Source organism: Rhinoderma darwinii, chromosome 10, assembly GCF_050947455.1.
Source record: "Rhinoderma darwinii isolate aRhiDar2 chromosome 10, aRhiDar2.hap1, whole genome shotgun sequence".
NCBI classification, from domain to species: Eukaryota; Metazoa; Chordata; class Amphibia; order Anura; family Rhinodermatidae; genus Rhinoderma; species Rhinoderma darwinii.
This window is the reverse complement of record NC_134696.1, coordinates 70,301,878-70,319,759: the sequence shown is the minus strand read 5'-3', so window position 1 is coordinate 70,319,759 and position 17,882 is coordinate 70,301,878. Positions and strand designations below refer to the sequence as shown.

The 17,882-nt window shown below is 42.8% G+C and overlaps 1 protein-coding gene across 1 annotated transcript in view; it reads left to right on the top strand.

Annotated features, from left to right (window-relative positions):
- The window catches only part of LOC142661484 (NXPE family member 1-like), a 310,202-nt gene that overhangs the window by 193,985 nt on the left and 98,335 nt on the right, over positions 1-17,882 (top strand). The window contains exon 3 of the mRNA XM_075838885.1: positions 14,984-15,672. Coding sequence (XP_075695000.1) covers positions 14,984-15,672 — 689 coding nt within the window. The remainder of the gene's footprint in view (positions 1-14,983; positions 15,673-17,882) is intronic.

Genomic DNA, 17,882 nt, shown 5'->3' with positions numbered 1-17,882 from the left:
TCATGGAGAACTTCAGGGGACTTTCAGTCCCCCGTTCTCCCTATCAGTGCCAGCGATCACACATGTATGCCCTATCCTGTGGATAGGGGATGCATGTCGTTACCTACAGGGGCGGGGACTCTGCATGGTGTTACCTACAGGGGGGGACTCTGCATGGCGTTACCTACAGGGGGGGACTCTGCATGGCGTTACCTACAGGGGGGAATCTGAATGGCGTTACCTACAGGGGGGGGACTCTACATGGCGTTACCTACAGGGGGGACTCTGCATGGTGTTACCTACAGGGGGGGACTCTGTATGGAGTTACCTACAGGGGGGGACTCTGCATGGCGTTACCTACAGGGGGGGACTCTGTATGGAGTTACCTACAGGGGGGGACTCTGTATGGAGTTACCTAGAGGGGGGGACTCTGTATGGAGTTACCTACAGGGGGGGATTCTGTATGGCGTTACCTACAGGGGGGGACTCTGTATGGTGTTACCTATAGGGGGGGACTCTGTATGGCGTTACCTACAGGGGGGGACTCTATATGGCGTTACCTACAGGGGGGACTCTGTATGGCGTTATCTACAGGGGGGGCTGTATGTCGTTATCTACAGGGGGGGCTGTAAAAAAGGCACTATCTACAAGGGGGGGGTTGTGTGACACCCAGGGGAGGGGGGCCCCAGTCAAAAGTTTGCTATGGGGCCCAGTCTTTCCTAGTTACGCCCCTGCCCCTGAGGTACCAGTACAGTTGAAACCCCCGAGAAGTGACCCCATTTTAAAACCTACACCCCTTAAGACATTCATCTAGAGGTGTAGTGAGCATTTTGACCCAACAGGTACTGTGTAAAAGATAATGCGCAGCAGATGGTGCAGAATGAGATTTGCAATTTTCTATATATATATATATATGGCATGTCAGTGTCCGATATAGTGTGCCCAGCATGCGCCACCGGAGATATACACCCCATAAGCTTTAATGTGTGTTCTCCCGGGTACGGCAATACCCTACATGCGGCTGTTATCGGCTGCCTGGGCACACGGCATGGCTCAGAAGGGAAAGATGAGGGGGATAAGCTGTGCGGAGTGCATCAGGGTAAATGAAAAATTAAGGGATAAATTCGACAACAATCTTTCATACAGAGCCCTGGTTTTTTGGGACACGTGTCGCATTGGTATATCGTTTCCCTCCTTATCCCCCTCTTTGAGCAGACTCTGCACCTCTTTTGACTTTTTCCCTTCTTGGCTGTTTGGGGAACTTGTCCTGGAAAGTGTTTCCCTGGTACGATGCGTGTGGCCTCGCTTCCAGAAGTACTGGGTGCTCCCTCTTCTTGGTCCCTAAAGAATAGGTTCTTGATAACCACCTCTTGAAATTCCAGGAAAGTTCCCCTCTGGCCTGCACATCGATGTAGCACGTACGCATTGTACAATGCTATCTGTATGATGTGCACGGCCAGTTTCTTATACTACACCCTCGATTTCCGCATGACGCTGTAGGGCTTCAGGACTTGATCTGACAAGTCCACCCCTCCCATGTACCTATTGTAGTCCAGGATACAGTCTGGTTTGGGGGTCTCTGTACTGGTACCTCGTACAGTTACATGGTTACTGGTGTGGCCATGTATTGTTGTCAATACAAGGACATCTCTCTTGTCCTTGTACTTGACACACAATATGTTGCTGCTAGAATGTGCCCTGCTCTCACCCCTTGAGTGTTTGCCCAAGCATAGTCTTAGGGAGGCCTCTCAGATTTTTTCTAGCAGTGCCGCATGCCACAGTACTTCTGGAAGCGAGGCACTTGAAGAGTGGGACGCTGGTATAAAAATTATCAAGGTAGAGGTGGTAACCCTGGTCCAGCAGTGGGTGCACCAAATCCCACACAAGTTTTGCATTAATTCCCAGTAAGGGGGGCATTCTGGGGGCTGAATACTGCTGTCCTTCCCTTCATATATCCTAAATTTATACGTATGCCCTGATGCACTCTCGCACAGCTTATACAACTTCACGCCATGCCTTGCCCTCTTACTCGGCAGGTACTGGCGGATTTGAAGCATCCCTTTAAAATGTACCAGGGACTCATCAATAGAAATACACTTCTCGGGGGTGTATGCTTAGGCAAACCGGGCACTGAAATGGTCTAATAGGGGTCTCAGTTTGTACAAACGGTCAAAACTGGGGTCATCTCGGGGTGGGCACTGCTCATTATCCATATAATGTAAGAAGCGACGTATTTCCTCATAACGCATCCTGGACATGGCCATATGGTACATCGGGGTGTGATATAAGATGTCCGTGCTCCAGTAGGTCGTAATGGATGGCTTTTTCAGAAGCCCCATGTTCAAGTGAAGTCCTCAGAACTTGCCCAACTCTGCTGCATCTACAGGGGTCCACCTGTGGGATTGGGCATAAAATGATGTGGGGTTCTTAGTTTTATACTGTTGGGCATATAAATTAGTCTGGGAGATCATAAGATCTATAAAGTCATCAGTGAAGAAGAACTTGAAAAAGTCAATTTCACTGAGCCCTGCCGTATTACATTTTATCCCTGAGCTGCCCGTGTACTCTGGGATTTGGGGCTCATAATTGTCTGGTGTGGGGGTCCAAATGGGGTCACTTCACTCGGGGCTTGAACTGCGGCGGGGTCAATTCACCCGGGGGCTTCAACTGCTGTGGTGATCCTGGGGCGTCTCCTAGGGGGTTCCTCTTCTTCATCACTGGATGAGGAGGTGGATAAGTAAAACAGAGTGAGTCTCACCATCCGACGACTCTGTGTCGGAGGCAAGAAATGAATATGCCTCTTCGGCACTAAATTTCCGTTGGGACATGTTTTATTGCTTCCCTAACTAGGAGCAATAGGCTGATACCTAAGCCAGCCAAAAATATTGATGTTTTTATAGAACGAGTGGGCTTCCCTGAGACTAAACCTAACTAGGGCGAGGGTTTCTAACACTAAACCTAACTAGATTTAATTTGAACTTCCCTGAGACTAAATCTAACTACGGCGACTATTCCCTGACACTAAACCTAACTAGAGTATTCCGAGCTTCCCTAACACTAAACCTAACTACGGTGACGGGTGTCTGACACTAAAACTATCTAGATTATTCCGAGCTTCCCTGACGCTAAACCTAACTACGGTGATGGACCCCTAACGCTAGATCTAACTACGGTGACGGATTCCTGACGCTAAATTCCCTGACGTTATACCTAACTACGCTTTTTTACTGTTCCCTGACACTAACTAACCCTAATACTAAACTAACCAGTTAAATTGTCTAAATTAAGTTTTTTATTTTGTTTTTTTTAAATTTTTATATATTTTTTTGTTTTATATGTTTTATAAAGAAAAAAAAGAAAAGAATAATCCCCAGGGACCAAGAAATTGGTCCTGAAGACTAAGAAGTGGTCAGTGATAGGAGATCATTGACCAAAAACGTAGTGGGAATACAAAGAGGAAGGGTACAGGACTGGGTAGTGGATTGGGGAGGTGGGAAGCAGAAAAAAGTTGTTTTTTCACTTTTTTTTTTCACTTTTTTTCACTCTTTTTCTTCTCTCCCTCTTCTCACAACCGCTCTGAACGCCTCGCTATCTCCAACAGAGGTGTTCAGGGTGGGTGCGGCAGGATGTGATGTCAGGGAGAGTAAGTGAAGAGACCGATCGCCACTATTCGACAGTTACTCACTAACTGAGCAATAGTGGCGATCGTGGAGGCGGGACCATCGCGACAGGTCCAGGCATATTGAACTGTGATAGCCTGCTGTCGGAAACAGCAGCTGTCACAGCTCGTGCACGCGCCGGTGGAAAATGGCGATGCATTTTCACCGCAACGTAATATTCTGTCGCTGAGCGTGAACGTATTGGTTAGCTTGACGGAATATTACATCGCTGAACGAGAAGGGGTTAACATAGAGTATCAAGTGCATGAAGGGCATATACACAGAGAGCCCTTTAATCAAGTGTATGTACATTGGTGATGTGGAGAAACCATGTAATAAACAGTGGTGTGGTAGATATACAAAAAACATAATAGTAACTATAGTGGGGGGAAGACAATACTCACCGCTGGACGACACTGTTTATTAGAGACTCGCTACATCAGAATAAAAAGTGATCAAAAAGTCACAAATACCCCAAAACAACCCAAAGAAACGACAGTTTTTCACACAAAAAAACAAGCCCTCCCACAGCGATATCTACTGAAAAATAAAAAAAAGTTATGGCTGTCAGGAATGGTGACACTAAAACATGATTTTTTTCAGAAAAGAATATTTTTATTGTAAGAAAGTAGTAAAACTTAAAAAAACTATATACATTTTGTATCGCTGTAATCATAGTTACATAGTTTGTACGGTTGAAAAAAGACACATGTTCATCAAGTTCAACCAAGGGACGGGAAAGGGGAAGTAAAAAATTTCTACAAATTTGAGCTAATATTTTTTTATTCTAGGAAATTATCTAAGCCTTTTTTAAAGCCATCTACTGTCCCTGCTGTGACCAGCTCCTGCGGTGACTATTCCATAGATTCACAGTTCTCACAGTAAAGAAGGCTTGTCGCCTCCGCAGGTTGAACCTTTTTTTCTCCAGACGGAGGGAGTGCCCCCTTGTTTTTTGAAGGGCTTTTACATGGAACAGGATTTTACCATATTTTTTGTATGTGCTATTCATATATTTATATAAGTTAATCGTGTCCCCCCTTAGTCGTCTTTTTTCAAGGCTAAATAGGTTTATTTCTTTTAATCTTTCCTCATAACTTAGATTCTCCGTGCCCCTTATTAGCTTCGTTGCTCTTCTTTGTATTTTTTCTAACTCCAGGGCATCCTTTCTATGAACTGGAGCCCAGAACTGGACTGCATATTCTAGATGAGGTCTCACTAATGCTTTATAAAGTGGTAATATTATATCCCTGTCCCGCGAGTCCATGCCTCTTTTAATACATGACAATATCTTGCTGGCCTTAGAAGCAGCTGATTGACATTGCATGCTGTTATTTAGTTTATGATTTACAAGTACACCCAGATCCTTCTCAACAAGTGACTCCCCCAGTGTAGCTCCCCCTAGGACATATGATGCATGCAGGTTGTTCATACCCAGGTGCATAACTTTACATTTATCTACATTAAACTTCATTTGCCAAGTGGACGCCCAAACCTTCAGTTTGTTTAAATCCGCTTGCAATTCACGAACATCCTTCCATAGACTGAACTATATTACATAGCTTGGTGTCACCTGCAAAAATAGAAATAGTGCTATTAATCCCATCCTCTATATCATTAATAAATAAGTTGAATAATAGTGGTCCCAGCACTGAACCCTGGGGTACACCACTTATAACTGGGGACCATTCAGAGTAGGAATCATTGACCACAACTCTCCGGATACGGTCCTTAAGCCAATTCTCAATCCAATTACAAACTATATTTTCTAAACCTATGGTCCTTAATAGAGATGAGCGAACTGGGACATCCAGGGAGGTCGTCTGGATGTCAATAGAGGGACGCGTCACCGTTGCCTTGGTGACGCGTCCCTCTCGACATCCAGTCCGACCTCCCGGGATGACGCGGCAGTCCATGTGACCGCTGCAGCCTGGGATTGGCCTGTGATTGGCAGCAGCCTGTGATTGGCCTGTGATTGGCTGCAGCGGTCACTTGGACTGAGTCGTCATCCAGGAATGTCGGGCCGTATGTCGAGAGGGACGCGTCACCAAGGCAATGTCCGGGAGACCGGACTGGAGGAGGCAGAAAGTTCTCGGTAAGTATGAACGTCTTTTTTTTTTACAGATTACTCTATATTCTGATCAGAATTCACTGTCCAGGGTGCTGAAACAGTTACTGCCGATCAGTTAACTCTTTCAGCACCCTGGACAGTGACTATTTACTGACGTCGCCTAGCAACGCTGCCGTAATGACGGGTGCACACATGTAGCCACCCGTCATTACGGCAGCTCCATAGACTTCTATGGGCTGCCCGTGCCGTTATTACGGCCTGAAATAGGACATGTTCTATCTTTTTCAACGGCAATGGCACCTTCCCGTAAGAAAACGGGAAGGTATCCATGGCCAATAGTAGTCTATGAGCCCGATATTATGGGTCGTAAATACGACCCATAATAACGGGAGTTTTTACGGTCGTGTGCATATATGCAAATGAGCTTTGAAATGGACAACTGGGCGTTTGTTTTTTTTATGTCCAACTGGGCGTGTATTGTGTTTTTAACTGGGCGTGTTTATGTGTCAGCATATTGGTTGCGCTGTGAATATTCGGAGAACGTGATTGGTTTATGTGCAGGGTAATGAACATACAGACAAGCAGTTGAAGACTGACTAAGGGCTGACCATTTTATTGAATTCAGTCTTCTACTGCTTGTGTGTATGTTCATTACCCTGCACATAAACCAATCACGTTCTCCGAATATTCACAGTGCAACCAATCTGAAAGTTTACAGTGCTTGGGAATAAGTGACTGGGACAGAAGAGGATGGTGGCGCAGCCTTATATAGTGGATCGAGCGGGTTCCCCAGCAGCATTTAAAAGAAACAGGATCCTGACCTGTCCACAGAGTTTAAGGCAGCACAGAGTATTTCAGGAGATGAGCGTGCGGATCTTGTGCGGGGTGGTGACTTGCCAATCATGTGAAGGTGTTATTGAGGACAGGAGTGGAGGAGAGGTAACAGACTGAGAGCTACGTAATAGTAAGAGCAGAGTTCACAGCAGCACAGAATATTTCAGGAGAGGAGCGTGCAGATGTTGAGGAGTGTATGACGCTGACTGGTCACTTATTGGTCAGCGTCATACACATAAACACGCCCAGTTAAAAACACAATGTGTGTCTACAGTAACCGATTACAAACAAACCCTGTGATTGGCTGCAGAGGCCGCGGCAGCCTGTGATTGGCTGCAGAGGTGGTCACGTGACCCACAGAATAAAGTTAACATGTTGTTTATACTGAACACTGTAAAAAATAAAAAAACAAAACAGTGCTGTTGCTGTTGCCAGAGTCAGCGCACACGTCTAGCAGGAAATTTTTCGAGCACTTCATGCTTCCCTCTGCTGACAAACTTTATGGAGATGCTGATTTATTTTTCCGCACGACTTGGTACCTGCCCACACTGCCAAAAGTACCAATACCTGGTTTAATAACCACAGTATCACTGTGCTTGATTGTCCGGCAAACTCGCCAAGGGAGAATATATGGGGTAATGTCAACAAGAAGATGAGCGACACCAGACCCAACAATGCAGACGAGCTGAAAGCCGATATCAAAGCAACCTGGGCTTCCATAACACCTCAGCAGCGCCACAGGCTGATCACCTCCATGCCACGCCGCATTGATAACACCTCAGCAGTGCCACAGGCTAATCGCCTCCATGCCTTGCCGCATTGATAACACCTCAGCAGTGCCACAGGCTGATCGCCTCTATGCCACGCCACATTGATGCAGTAATTCATGCAAAAGTAGCCCTGACCAAGTATATCATTTTTGAAATTGGGCCTATTTAATTTTCTGAGACACTAAATTTTGGGTTTTCATTAACTTTCATTTCACTTTTTGAATTGAACTACTGAAATAAATTAACTTTTTGATGATATTCTAATTCATTGAGAAGGACTAGTATAATAACAGGATAATAAGCAATTATGAATTTGTTAATATCCAGGTGACAATGCACCTGTTGGGCATACAGTATAAGGCCCAGAGAGAGACTACATCACTACAGGACCTCTGTATATGAGACTTCTACTTTGTCTATTTCTATGAAACATCTGCTAACTATGAAGTTGAACAATTAAGGGTATGTTCACACGCTTATCAAAAAAACGGCTAAAAATATGGAGCTTTCAAGGTAAAACAGCTCCTGATTTTCAGCTGTTTTTTTAAGCAACTAGCGTTTTTTTCTGCGTTTTTTTATGGCCGTTTTTGGATCTGTTTTTCTATTGAGTCAATGAAAAACAGCCCCAAAAACGGCTCACGGGGCGTCATGGAAATCACTGGGCACATGTTTGTAGGTGTTCTGCTTCCGATTACTCAGCCATTTTTTCGGGATGATTACAGCCTGAAAAACGGCTGAAAATAGCCCGTGTGAACATACCCTCAAAGAGGACAAAGTCCTAAATGACCACTGGAGAAAGTAGTTTATTTAATATCTTGTGCAAGATAACGAATAGCCTGTTACATTTAGTTGTGAAAGTTAGTGGATTGGAGCTAATGTGAAGCTTTAAAGAGGCTCTGTCACCAGATTTTCAAACCCCTATATCCTATTGCAGCTGATCGGCGCTGCAATGTAGATAACAGTAACGTTTTTCTTTTTCAAAAACGAGCATTTTTGGCCAAGTTATGAACATTTTTATATGTATGCAAATGAGCCTTTCTTATAGACAACTGGGCGTTTTTAACCCCTTCCCTCTTTGGCCACTTTTGACCTTCCTGACAGAGCCTCATTTTTCAAATCTGACATGTTTCACTTTATGTGGTAATAACTACGGAATGCTTTCATCTATCCAAGCGATTCTGAGATTGTTTTCTCGTGACACATTGCACTTTAAGTTACTGGCAAAATTTGCTCAATATGTTCAGTATTTAATTGTGAAAAACACCAAAATTTAGCGAAAAATTGCAAAAATTAGCATTTTTCTCAATTTAAATGTATCTGCTTGTAAGACAGGCAGTTATAATACACAAAATTCTTGCTAATTAACATCCCCCATATGTCTACTTTGGATGGGCATCGTTTTTTGAACATCCTTTTATTTTTCTATGACATCACAAGGCTTAGAACTTTAGCAGCAATTTCTCACATTTTCAAGAAAATTTCAAAAGGCTATTTTTACAGGGGTCAGTTCAGTTGTGAAGTGGCTTTGAGGGCCTTATATATTAGAAACCCCCAAAAAGTCACCCCATTTTAAAAACTTCACCCCTCAAAGTATTCAAAACAGCATTTAGAAAATGTCTTAACCCTTTACACATTTCACAGGAATTAAACAAAGTAGAGGTGAAATTTACAAATTTCATATTTTTTTGCAGAAATACATTTTTAATACAATTTTTTTTATAACACAGAAGGTTTTACCAGAGAAATGCAACTCAATATTTGTTGCCCAGGTTCTGCAGTTTTAGGAAATATCCCACATGTGGCTCTAGCGTGCTACTGGACTGAAGCACCGGCCTCAGAAGCAAAGGAGCACCTAGTGGATTTTGAGGCCTTATTATTGTTAGAATATATTTTAGGAACCATGTCAGGTTTGAAGGGCTCTTGCGGTGCCAAAACAGTGAAAATCCCCCAAAAGTGACCCCATCTGGGAAACTACACACCTCAAGGAAATTATCTAGGGGTATAGTGAGCATTTTGACCGCACAGGTTTTTTTACAGAAATTATTGGAAGTAGGCCGTGAAAATTAAAATCTAAATTTTTTCAAAGAAAATGTAGATTTAGTTTATTTTTTATCATTTCCACAAGGACTGAAGGAGAAAAAGCACTGCAAAATTTATAAAGCAATTTCTCCTGAGTAAAACAATACCCCACATGTGGTAATAAACTGTTGTTTGGAGACACGGCGTGGCTGAGAAGGGAAAGAGCGCTATTTGGCTTTTGGAGTTCACATTTAGCAGGAATGGTTTGCGGAGGCCATGTCACATTTACAAAGCCCCTGAGGGGACAAAACAGTGGAAACCCCCCACAAGTGACCGCATTTTGGAAACGACACCCATTGAGGAAATAATCTAGGGGTATAGTGAGTGTTTTGACCCCACAGGTTTTTTGCATAAATTATTGGAAGTAGGCCCTGAAAATGACAATCTAAATTTTTTCAAAGAAAATGTAGGTTTAGCTAATTTTTTATAATTTCCACAAGGACTGAAGGAGAAAAAGCAATGCAAAATTTGTAAAGCAATTTCTCCCGAGTAAAACAATACCCCACATGTGGTAATAAACGGTTGTTTGGAGACACGGCGTGGCTGAGAAGGGAAAGAGCGCTATTTGGCTTTTGGAGTTCACATTTAGCAGGAATGGTTTGCGGAGGCCATGTCACATTTGCAAAGCATCTGAGGGGATAAAACAGGGGAAACCCCCCACAAGTGACCCCATTTTGGAAACTACACCCATTGAGGAAATTATCTAGGGGTATAGTGAGTGCTTTGACCCCACAGGTTTTTTGCAGAAATTATTGGAAGAAGGCCGTAAAAATGACAATCTAAATTTTTTCAAAGAAAATGTAGGTTTAGCTAATTTTTTCTCATTTCCACAAGGACTGAAGGAGAAAAAGCACTGTAAAATTTGTAAAGCAATTTCTGCCGAGTAAAACAATACCCCACATGTGGTAATAACCGGCTGTTTGAACACACGGCGAGGCTTAGAAGGGAAAGAGCGCTATTTGGCTTTTGGAGATCACATTTAGCCTGAGGGGACAAAACAATGAAAACGCCCAAAAAGTGACTCCATTTAGGAAACTACACCTCTTGAGGAATTCATCTAGGGGTGTAGTGAGTGTTTTGACCCCACAGATGTTTCATAGAACTTATTAGAATTGGGCAGTGAAAATAAAAACAATCCTTTTTCTTCAATAAGACGTAGTTTTAGCGCAAATTTTTTCATTTTCTCAACAAATAAAGGAAAAAAAGAAACCAACATTTGTAAAGCTATTTCTCCCGAGTACGGCAATACCCCATATGTGGTCATAAACTGCTGTTTGGGCAAACGGCAGGGCTCAGAAGGGAAGGACCGCCATTTGGAATGCAGATGTTGCTGGATTGGTTTCTGGGCGCCTGTAGGCCCAAAACAGTGGAAGCCCCCCAGAAGTGACCGCATTTTGGAAACTACACCCCTCAATGCATTTACCAAGGGGTGTAGTAAGCATTTTAACCCTGCAGGTGTTTTGTAGAAATTAGTGTGCACTCAATGTTGCAGAGTGAAAATGGGATTTTTTTCCATAGATATGCCAATATGTGGTGCCCGGCTTGTGCCACCATAACGAGACAGCTCTCTAATTATTATGCTGTGTTTCCCGGTTTTAGAAACACCCTACATGTGACCCTAATCGTTTGCCTGGACATATGACAGGGCTCAGGAGTGAAGAGTACCATGCGGAGTGGAGGCCTAATTTGGCGATTTACAAAGTATTGGTTCACAACTGCAGAGGCTCAGATTTGAAATAATAAAAAGAAACCCCTGAGAAGTGACCCTATTATGGAAACTGCACCCCTCAAGGCATTTATTAAGGGGTGTAGTGAGCATTTTCACCCCACAGGTCTTTTCCATAAATGAATGCACTGCGGATGGTGCAAATTAAAAATTTATTTTTTTCCGTAGATATGCTATTCATTGGCAAATATGTCATGCCAAGCTTATGACGCTGGAGACACACACCCCAAAAATTGTTAAAAGGGTTCTCCCAGGTATGACGATGCCATATATGTTGAAGGAAACTGCTGTTTAGGGACGCTGTAGGGTTCAGAGCAGAGGGAGCACCATTTGGCTTTTGGAGAGCGGATTTTGCTTGGTACTATATTTGTTTGAGTATTGCTGGTGTTTCCATTTATCATGTGGGGGCATGTGTAAGCGGGGCGGAGTATAAAAGGGGCATAGTCAGGTGGTATAATAATGGGGTAAAAAAAAATAATTAAATAATCCATAGATGTGTGTTAGGGTATGTGCACACACACTATTTACGTCCGTAATTCACGGACGTGTTTCGGCCGCAAGTACCGGACCGAACACACTGCAGGGAGCCGGGCTCCTAGCATCATAGTTATGTACGATGCTAGGAGTCCCTGTCTCGCTGCAGGACAACTGTCCCGTACTGTAATCATGTTTTCAGTACGGGACCGGTACGATGCTAGGAGCCCGGCTCCCTGCACTGTGTTCGGTCCGGTACTTGCGGCCGAAATACGTCCGTCAATTACGGACGTAATTAATGTGTGTGCACATACCCTTACGCTGTGAAGCAATCCTTTCTGCACAGGCCGGTGTCGCACTGATAAATGGTGTCATTTCTTATCCCCCTTTTGGTCCACACTCCGCACATTTGCAGTTTGGGGAATTTTGCTGGGAAAGTGTTGTCCTGGTATAATACGGGCACCGTCGCTTCCAGCGGATATGTTTGGGCTTTCCCCTTCCTGGTTCCCTAATTTTAGGTCCTTGATAAATCGCCTCTTGAAACAGAAGAAATGTTCTCCTCGGGCCGGGACAACTGCATATTTTTTATTTCCTGAATTATTGGAGCCATAACTAATTTTATTTTTCATAGACGTAGCGGTATGAGGGCTGGTTTGTTGCGGGACGAGCTGTAGTTATTATTGGTACCATTTTGGGGTACATGCAACTTTTTTATCACCTTTTATCCTATTTTTTGGGATGCCAGGTAAACAAAAAAACGCAATTCTGGCACAGCTTTTTTAGTTTTTTTTATACAGCGTTCACCATGCGTTATAAATGACATGTTAACTTTATTCTGCGGGTCAGTACGATTCCGGCGATACCTAATTTATAGCACTTTTTTATGTTTTACAACTTTTTGCACAATAAAATTACTTTTGTAAAAAGAATGTATTTTTTCTGTCGCCAAGTTGTGAGAACCATAACTGTTTAATTTTTTAGTCGACGGAGGTGTATGAGGGCTTGTTTTTTGCGGGACGAGCTATAGTTTTTATAGGTACCATTTTTGGATACGTGTGACTTTTTGATCACTTTTTATTATAATATTTGTAGGGCAAAGTGACCAAAAAACAGAAACTCTGGTAAAAATTTTTAGTTTTTTTTTACGCTGTTCACCGCATGCAATAAATAATATAATATTTTGATACCTCAGGTCGTTACGGTTGTGGCAATACCAAATACATATGGTTTATTATTATTTTTCAATAATAAAGGACTTGATAAGAGTAAAAGGGGGATTGTGTTTTATTTGATTACTTGAAACTTTTATTGTTTTCAAACTTTTATTTTTTGCACTTTTTTTTACACTTTTTTATACTTTTTTTTACACTTTTTCTCAAGTCCCACTAGGGGACTTGAAGGTCCAACGGTCAGATTTTTTTTTTTCTAATACATTGCACTACCTATGTAGTGCAATGTATTAGATCTGTCAGTCATTCACTCACAGCAAGCCGATTAGGCTTCGCCTCCCGGCGGGGCCTAAATCGGCTTCCGTAATGGCAGAGCAGGAGACCATTGTGTTTCCTGTTGCCATAACAGTAGTCGCCAGTCCTGATTGCCTGTCAGGGCTGGCGATCTGCTAGTAACCGCTACGATGCAGCAATCGGTTTCGATTGCTGCATCGAAGGGGTTAATGGCAGGGATCGGAGCTAGCTCCTGACCCGGCGCCATTTTGCTGGCAGCTACGGAAGCCGATCAGGCTCCGCCGCCGGGCGGATCTTGACCGGCTTCGGTGCTAGGCAGACCGGGAGGCCAGTATTAGGCCTCCGGCTGCCATTGCAGCCACCGGAACCCCCGGCAAATTCATTGCTGGGGTTCCGATGAGCTGCAAACACCTTAAGTGCAACGATCGCGTTTGAGCGCTGCACTTAAGGGGTTAATGGCGGGGATCGAAGATAATTTTGGTCCCCGCCATTACAGTCGGATGTCAGCTGTAAGATACAGCTGAGATCCGACGATGATGGCACCGGCTCAGCTTCTGAACCGGTGCCAAACACTTACCGTAAATATACGGCATTTTGCGGGAAGTCAATGCTTTCCATGACGTACATTTACGGCAAATGTCGGGAAGGGGTTAATCTTATTTCCAACTGGGCGTGTATTGTGTTCGTTACATCTGGGTGTGTTTACTTGTTTTACTAGCAGGGCGTTGTGAATGGAAGTGTATGATGCTGACGAATCAGCATCATCCACTTCTCTTCGTTACCACCCAGCTTCTTGCAGTTCACAGACACACAGCGTGTCCTGGCGAGATCACACTATGACGTCACTCACTTCTTCCGACAGGAGGAACGAGCGAGGACACCCTGTGTGTCTGTGAACTGCCAGAAGCTGGGTGGTAACGAAGACAAGTGGATGATGCTGATTCGTCATTCACAACGCCCAGCTAGTAAAACAAGTAAACACACCCAGATGTAACAAACACAATACACGCCTAGTTGGAAATAAGATTAAAAACGCCCAGTTGTCCATAAGAAAGGCTCATTTGCATAAATATAAAAATGCTCATAACTTGGCCAAAAAAATGCTCGTTTTTGAAAAAGAAAAACGTTCCTGTTATCTATATTGCAGCGCCGATCTGCTGCAATAGGAGATAGGGGTTTGAAAATCTGGTGACAGAGCCTCTTTAAGGCTGGAATGCATATTTGTTGCAGATTTTTATGCAGACTTTTGAGCCAAAATCTGCAACAAATACATGATGTGTAAATCCAACCTACCGTTTGTGTGGCTGTATATGGTAAACAGCGTGGAGGCAGAAAGTCAAATGCACTTTCTCTATTGATAGGAACCCTCCCCTTACCGTCTCTTTTCCGGAGAGAGAGAGGATATTGATAGTGTTCATAGCTGCGGTTTTCAGTCCACAGACAGGCTGTGGAGAAGGCATATGGTGCCCCCAGCCATCTATAGAGGGGGAGAGCTTATGCTGTCAGGGGTAGGGGAAGAAGGAATTACTCCTTACTTGTTGTACAGTCAGGAAGCCTGTTTATTGGCAGTGGGGGTGCCCCCTTTACTAAAGAGGGATAAAACTTTACCCGGCGTAGCCACACAGGTCGGAACCCCCAAAGGCCAGCCCTGATAAGTTATTTGTATTTTTGAGGACTTCATTCAGGTCTAAGGTGCTCAGGCAAAGGCAGTTGTTAAAAAATTTAAAAGAGTAAGACTGAAACAAAACAATATATGGAGTAAGATGCTGAAAACAACTGATTGTAAAAGAGAACTCCAGAGAAAGAGGAATATAAAGGTTGGAAATCTAAAGTTAGACTCACTAAAATGATGTAATGCTACTATTATTCATGATTGTATTACTATTATTATTTCTTCTACCACTAATAATAGTATTTTTTCTGTTTGACAGGGCTCCAATAGCGAAAACCAAATTGTTTTTATTAATGGCACCACTGAGAAAGCTACAGAACTTCAAATAAAGATACATGAAATCTTCAATCTCATAGACCAAAGGATGCCTAAAGTAACTTTTATCCATAAGGACAATACAACCAGTGCTGTGAACAGCAAAGTGTTCATTCAAAGCCCCCAAAATCGTTACTGTGTTGGGGATCAATTAACAGTACAGGTTAATGTGTTTGATTATCTGGGGCAAAGGAAAACCTATGGAGGAGATTATCTAAGAGCAAGAATTTCCAATCCAGATAAGAGAGCAGGGTCTTCTGGGAGGATTGAAGATTTTAACAATGGAACATATCATATTCATTTTACTTTATTTTGGGAAGGTAAAGTTGTGGTGACAGTATTTCTCATGCACCCAAGTGAAGCAGTGTCTTCTCTCTGGAGGTCAAGAAACAGCTGGTATGGCAATGTAGCTTACTTAGGAAAATTCACAAGTGAACCTAAAGAAATGGTGACAAAGTGTGGATTTGCTCTTGATAAAAAAGATGAATTATGTGAATATGCTGACCATAAAAATGAAGAATACTTTTATTGTGTCAAACCTCAGAATTTTAGCTGTGATTCTTATACTGAATTTAAAAATTGGAAAACTCTGGATTCACAGCTGTCCAAACTGGAGAACAGTCTCCTTGTAAGGTACGTGAGCATTTTATTCCAATAAATAATCCTAAACAGATTGAGGCATTATTGCCCTTACTAATGTACAATTCAAAACACGCAATGGTAACTTAAAATTATAATGCACAGTATTAGGCCCCATTCACACGACCGTGCCTGTAATCATGGTCCGTGATTGCGGGCATGGCCGGCCGTGAAAAGTCGTCCGCATTTGCGGGCCGCGCTCCCATTATAAAGTATGAGAGCACGGTTCGAAAAATAAAAAAAATAGGACATGTCCTATATTTTACGGAAGCTTTCTACGGCCCCGACATCTTTCCCTTGAATGCACGGGAAGGTGTCCGTCAGCTATAGAAATGAATGGGTCCATAATTACGGTTCGGAATTACGCATGAAATCTACGGTCGTGTGCATGGGGCCTTAGGGGCTGCTTGGATATTCAAAATATAGCCAACACTATTAAGCCTACTCCACACTCTGTGGTCTTTCTTCGTTGCAAATTTTGAAGCAAATACACGAAGAATCCGCATGTGTTACATGCAGATTTTGACAAGTATTTTGACGTGGATTTTGGTGTGGATTTTACCCTATGCATTGCAAAGGCTGGAATCCACGGTGAAAATCTGCAAAAAATGTGAAACCGAATTGACATGCTGCGAATTAGAAAATCTGCATCATGCACTCAATTCCGCAAAGATTTTTTTCCTGCTATATGTGGATGGAGTTTTTAAAACCCCATACACATTTATCGTACTGCAAATTTCTACAGATTTTCAGTGCCGAATCTGGACTGAAAATCTGTAGCAATTCCGCAGCATGTGAATTCACACTTAAAGGTACTTCCTGGTACCTGCATTATGACAGATTTAGTTGTTAGAAAAAGCATGGTTAAACAGCAGCACACGTCTCCCAAATTTCAATCAATTTGTTCTTTAATTGGTCAAACATCCAGTATAACATGGCAACGTTTCGACCCATGACAAGTGGAGGGTCTTTCTCAACCCTTATTGAAATCTGCTGTTGAACCATGCTTTTTCTGAGGATTACATTACGTCAGACTGGGTTTGTCTGATTTTACAGCGTGACACCGCTCCTGATATCGGGATTTGTGCTGCTTCAAATCCTTTTTTTTTTAGATTTAGTTGTTAGACACAATTTTTAGCTCTTTATAGGAGGATTATTTTGCCTTCAACTACAACACATAATAGCATTACATGCTGAACATATACAAGTAGGTACACAAGGTATAACAGCAAAGATAACAGGATCAGGTACAGCTACAGTACATATCACATAAGCAAGTTCAATATTCAGCGGAAATACGATGTGTCAATCTCACATTCAGGCCTGATTCACACACACTTTTTCCTGCAATGTTTATGGTGTTTCTCTTGGCATTTTTGAAGTTTTATAGAGTAGCCTATGGAGAAACACACCATAAAAAAACTGCCATAAAAGAGCTTGCAATGTTCAGCTAAAATCAGCATATCACAGCCCACGATCGGGAGGACGCCCGGCTGCCGACTGCAGCGGGCTATGATTACGGGCACCACCATGTGCATGACGCCTAAGGGTTGAGTATTTGTAAAGTCTTTCAATTCAAGAGTATTGTCTTCCATGCATAAAACTTTAGAAGACACAGGAGGCGTCATTCATGCTTTGTTAGGCTGGATTCACACGAGCATGTTCAGTCCGTAAAGGACGGAACGTATTTTAGCCGCAAGTCCTAGCGTCGTACATAACTATGATGCTAGGAGCCCAACTCCCTGCAGTGTGTTCGGTCCGGGGCTTGTGGCTGAAATATGTTCCATCCTTTACGGACCGAACATGCTCGTGTGAACCCAGCCTTAGAACTACTTGCTAAAACTAGCAGGTTTATCACCTGAGAACAAACGCCTGGAAGGCTTAGGCGGAAGTTAACCCCTTCGTGCCTTATGAGATAATAGTACATAATAGCTAGCTGGTCATTCCCGCAAACTGACAAACTAGTAAGTCATTGTGAAGGTGCAATTCAAAATAATAAAAGTATTAATTGTATGCATATATCTCAGCACTCACATGGTGCGTTTTTTTTGTATATTTTTGGTATGCATAGGCACTATAGAAACAAAGTAGCAATTTTTAAGACTTTTTACAAAGTTACTTAATTTTTTTATGTTAAATAGATTGAAACATAAAAAAAATGGTTGCAAAGACAAACATACACTTGTATTGAGAAAAATAATGCG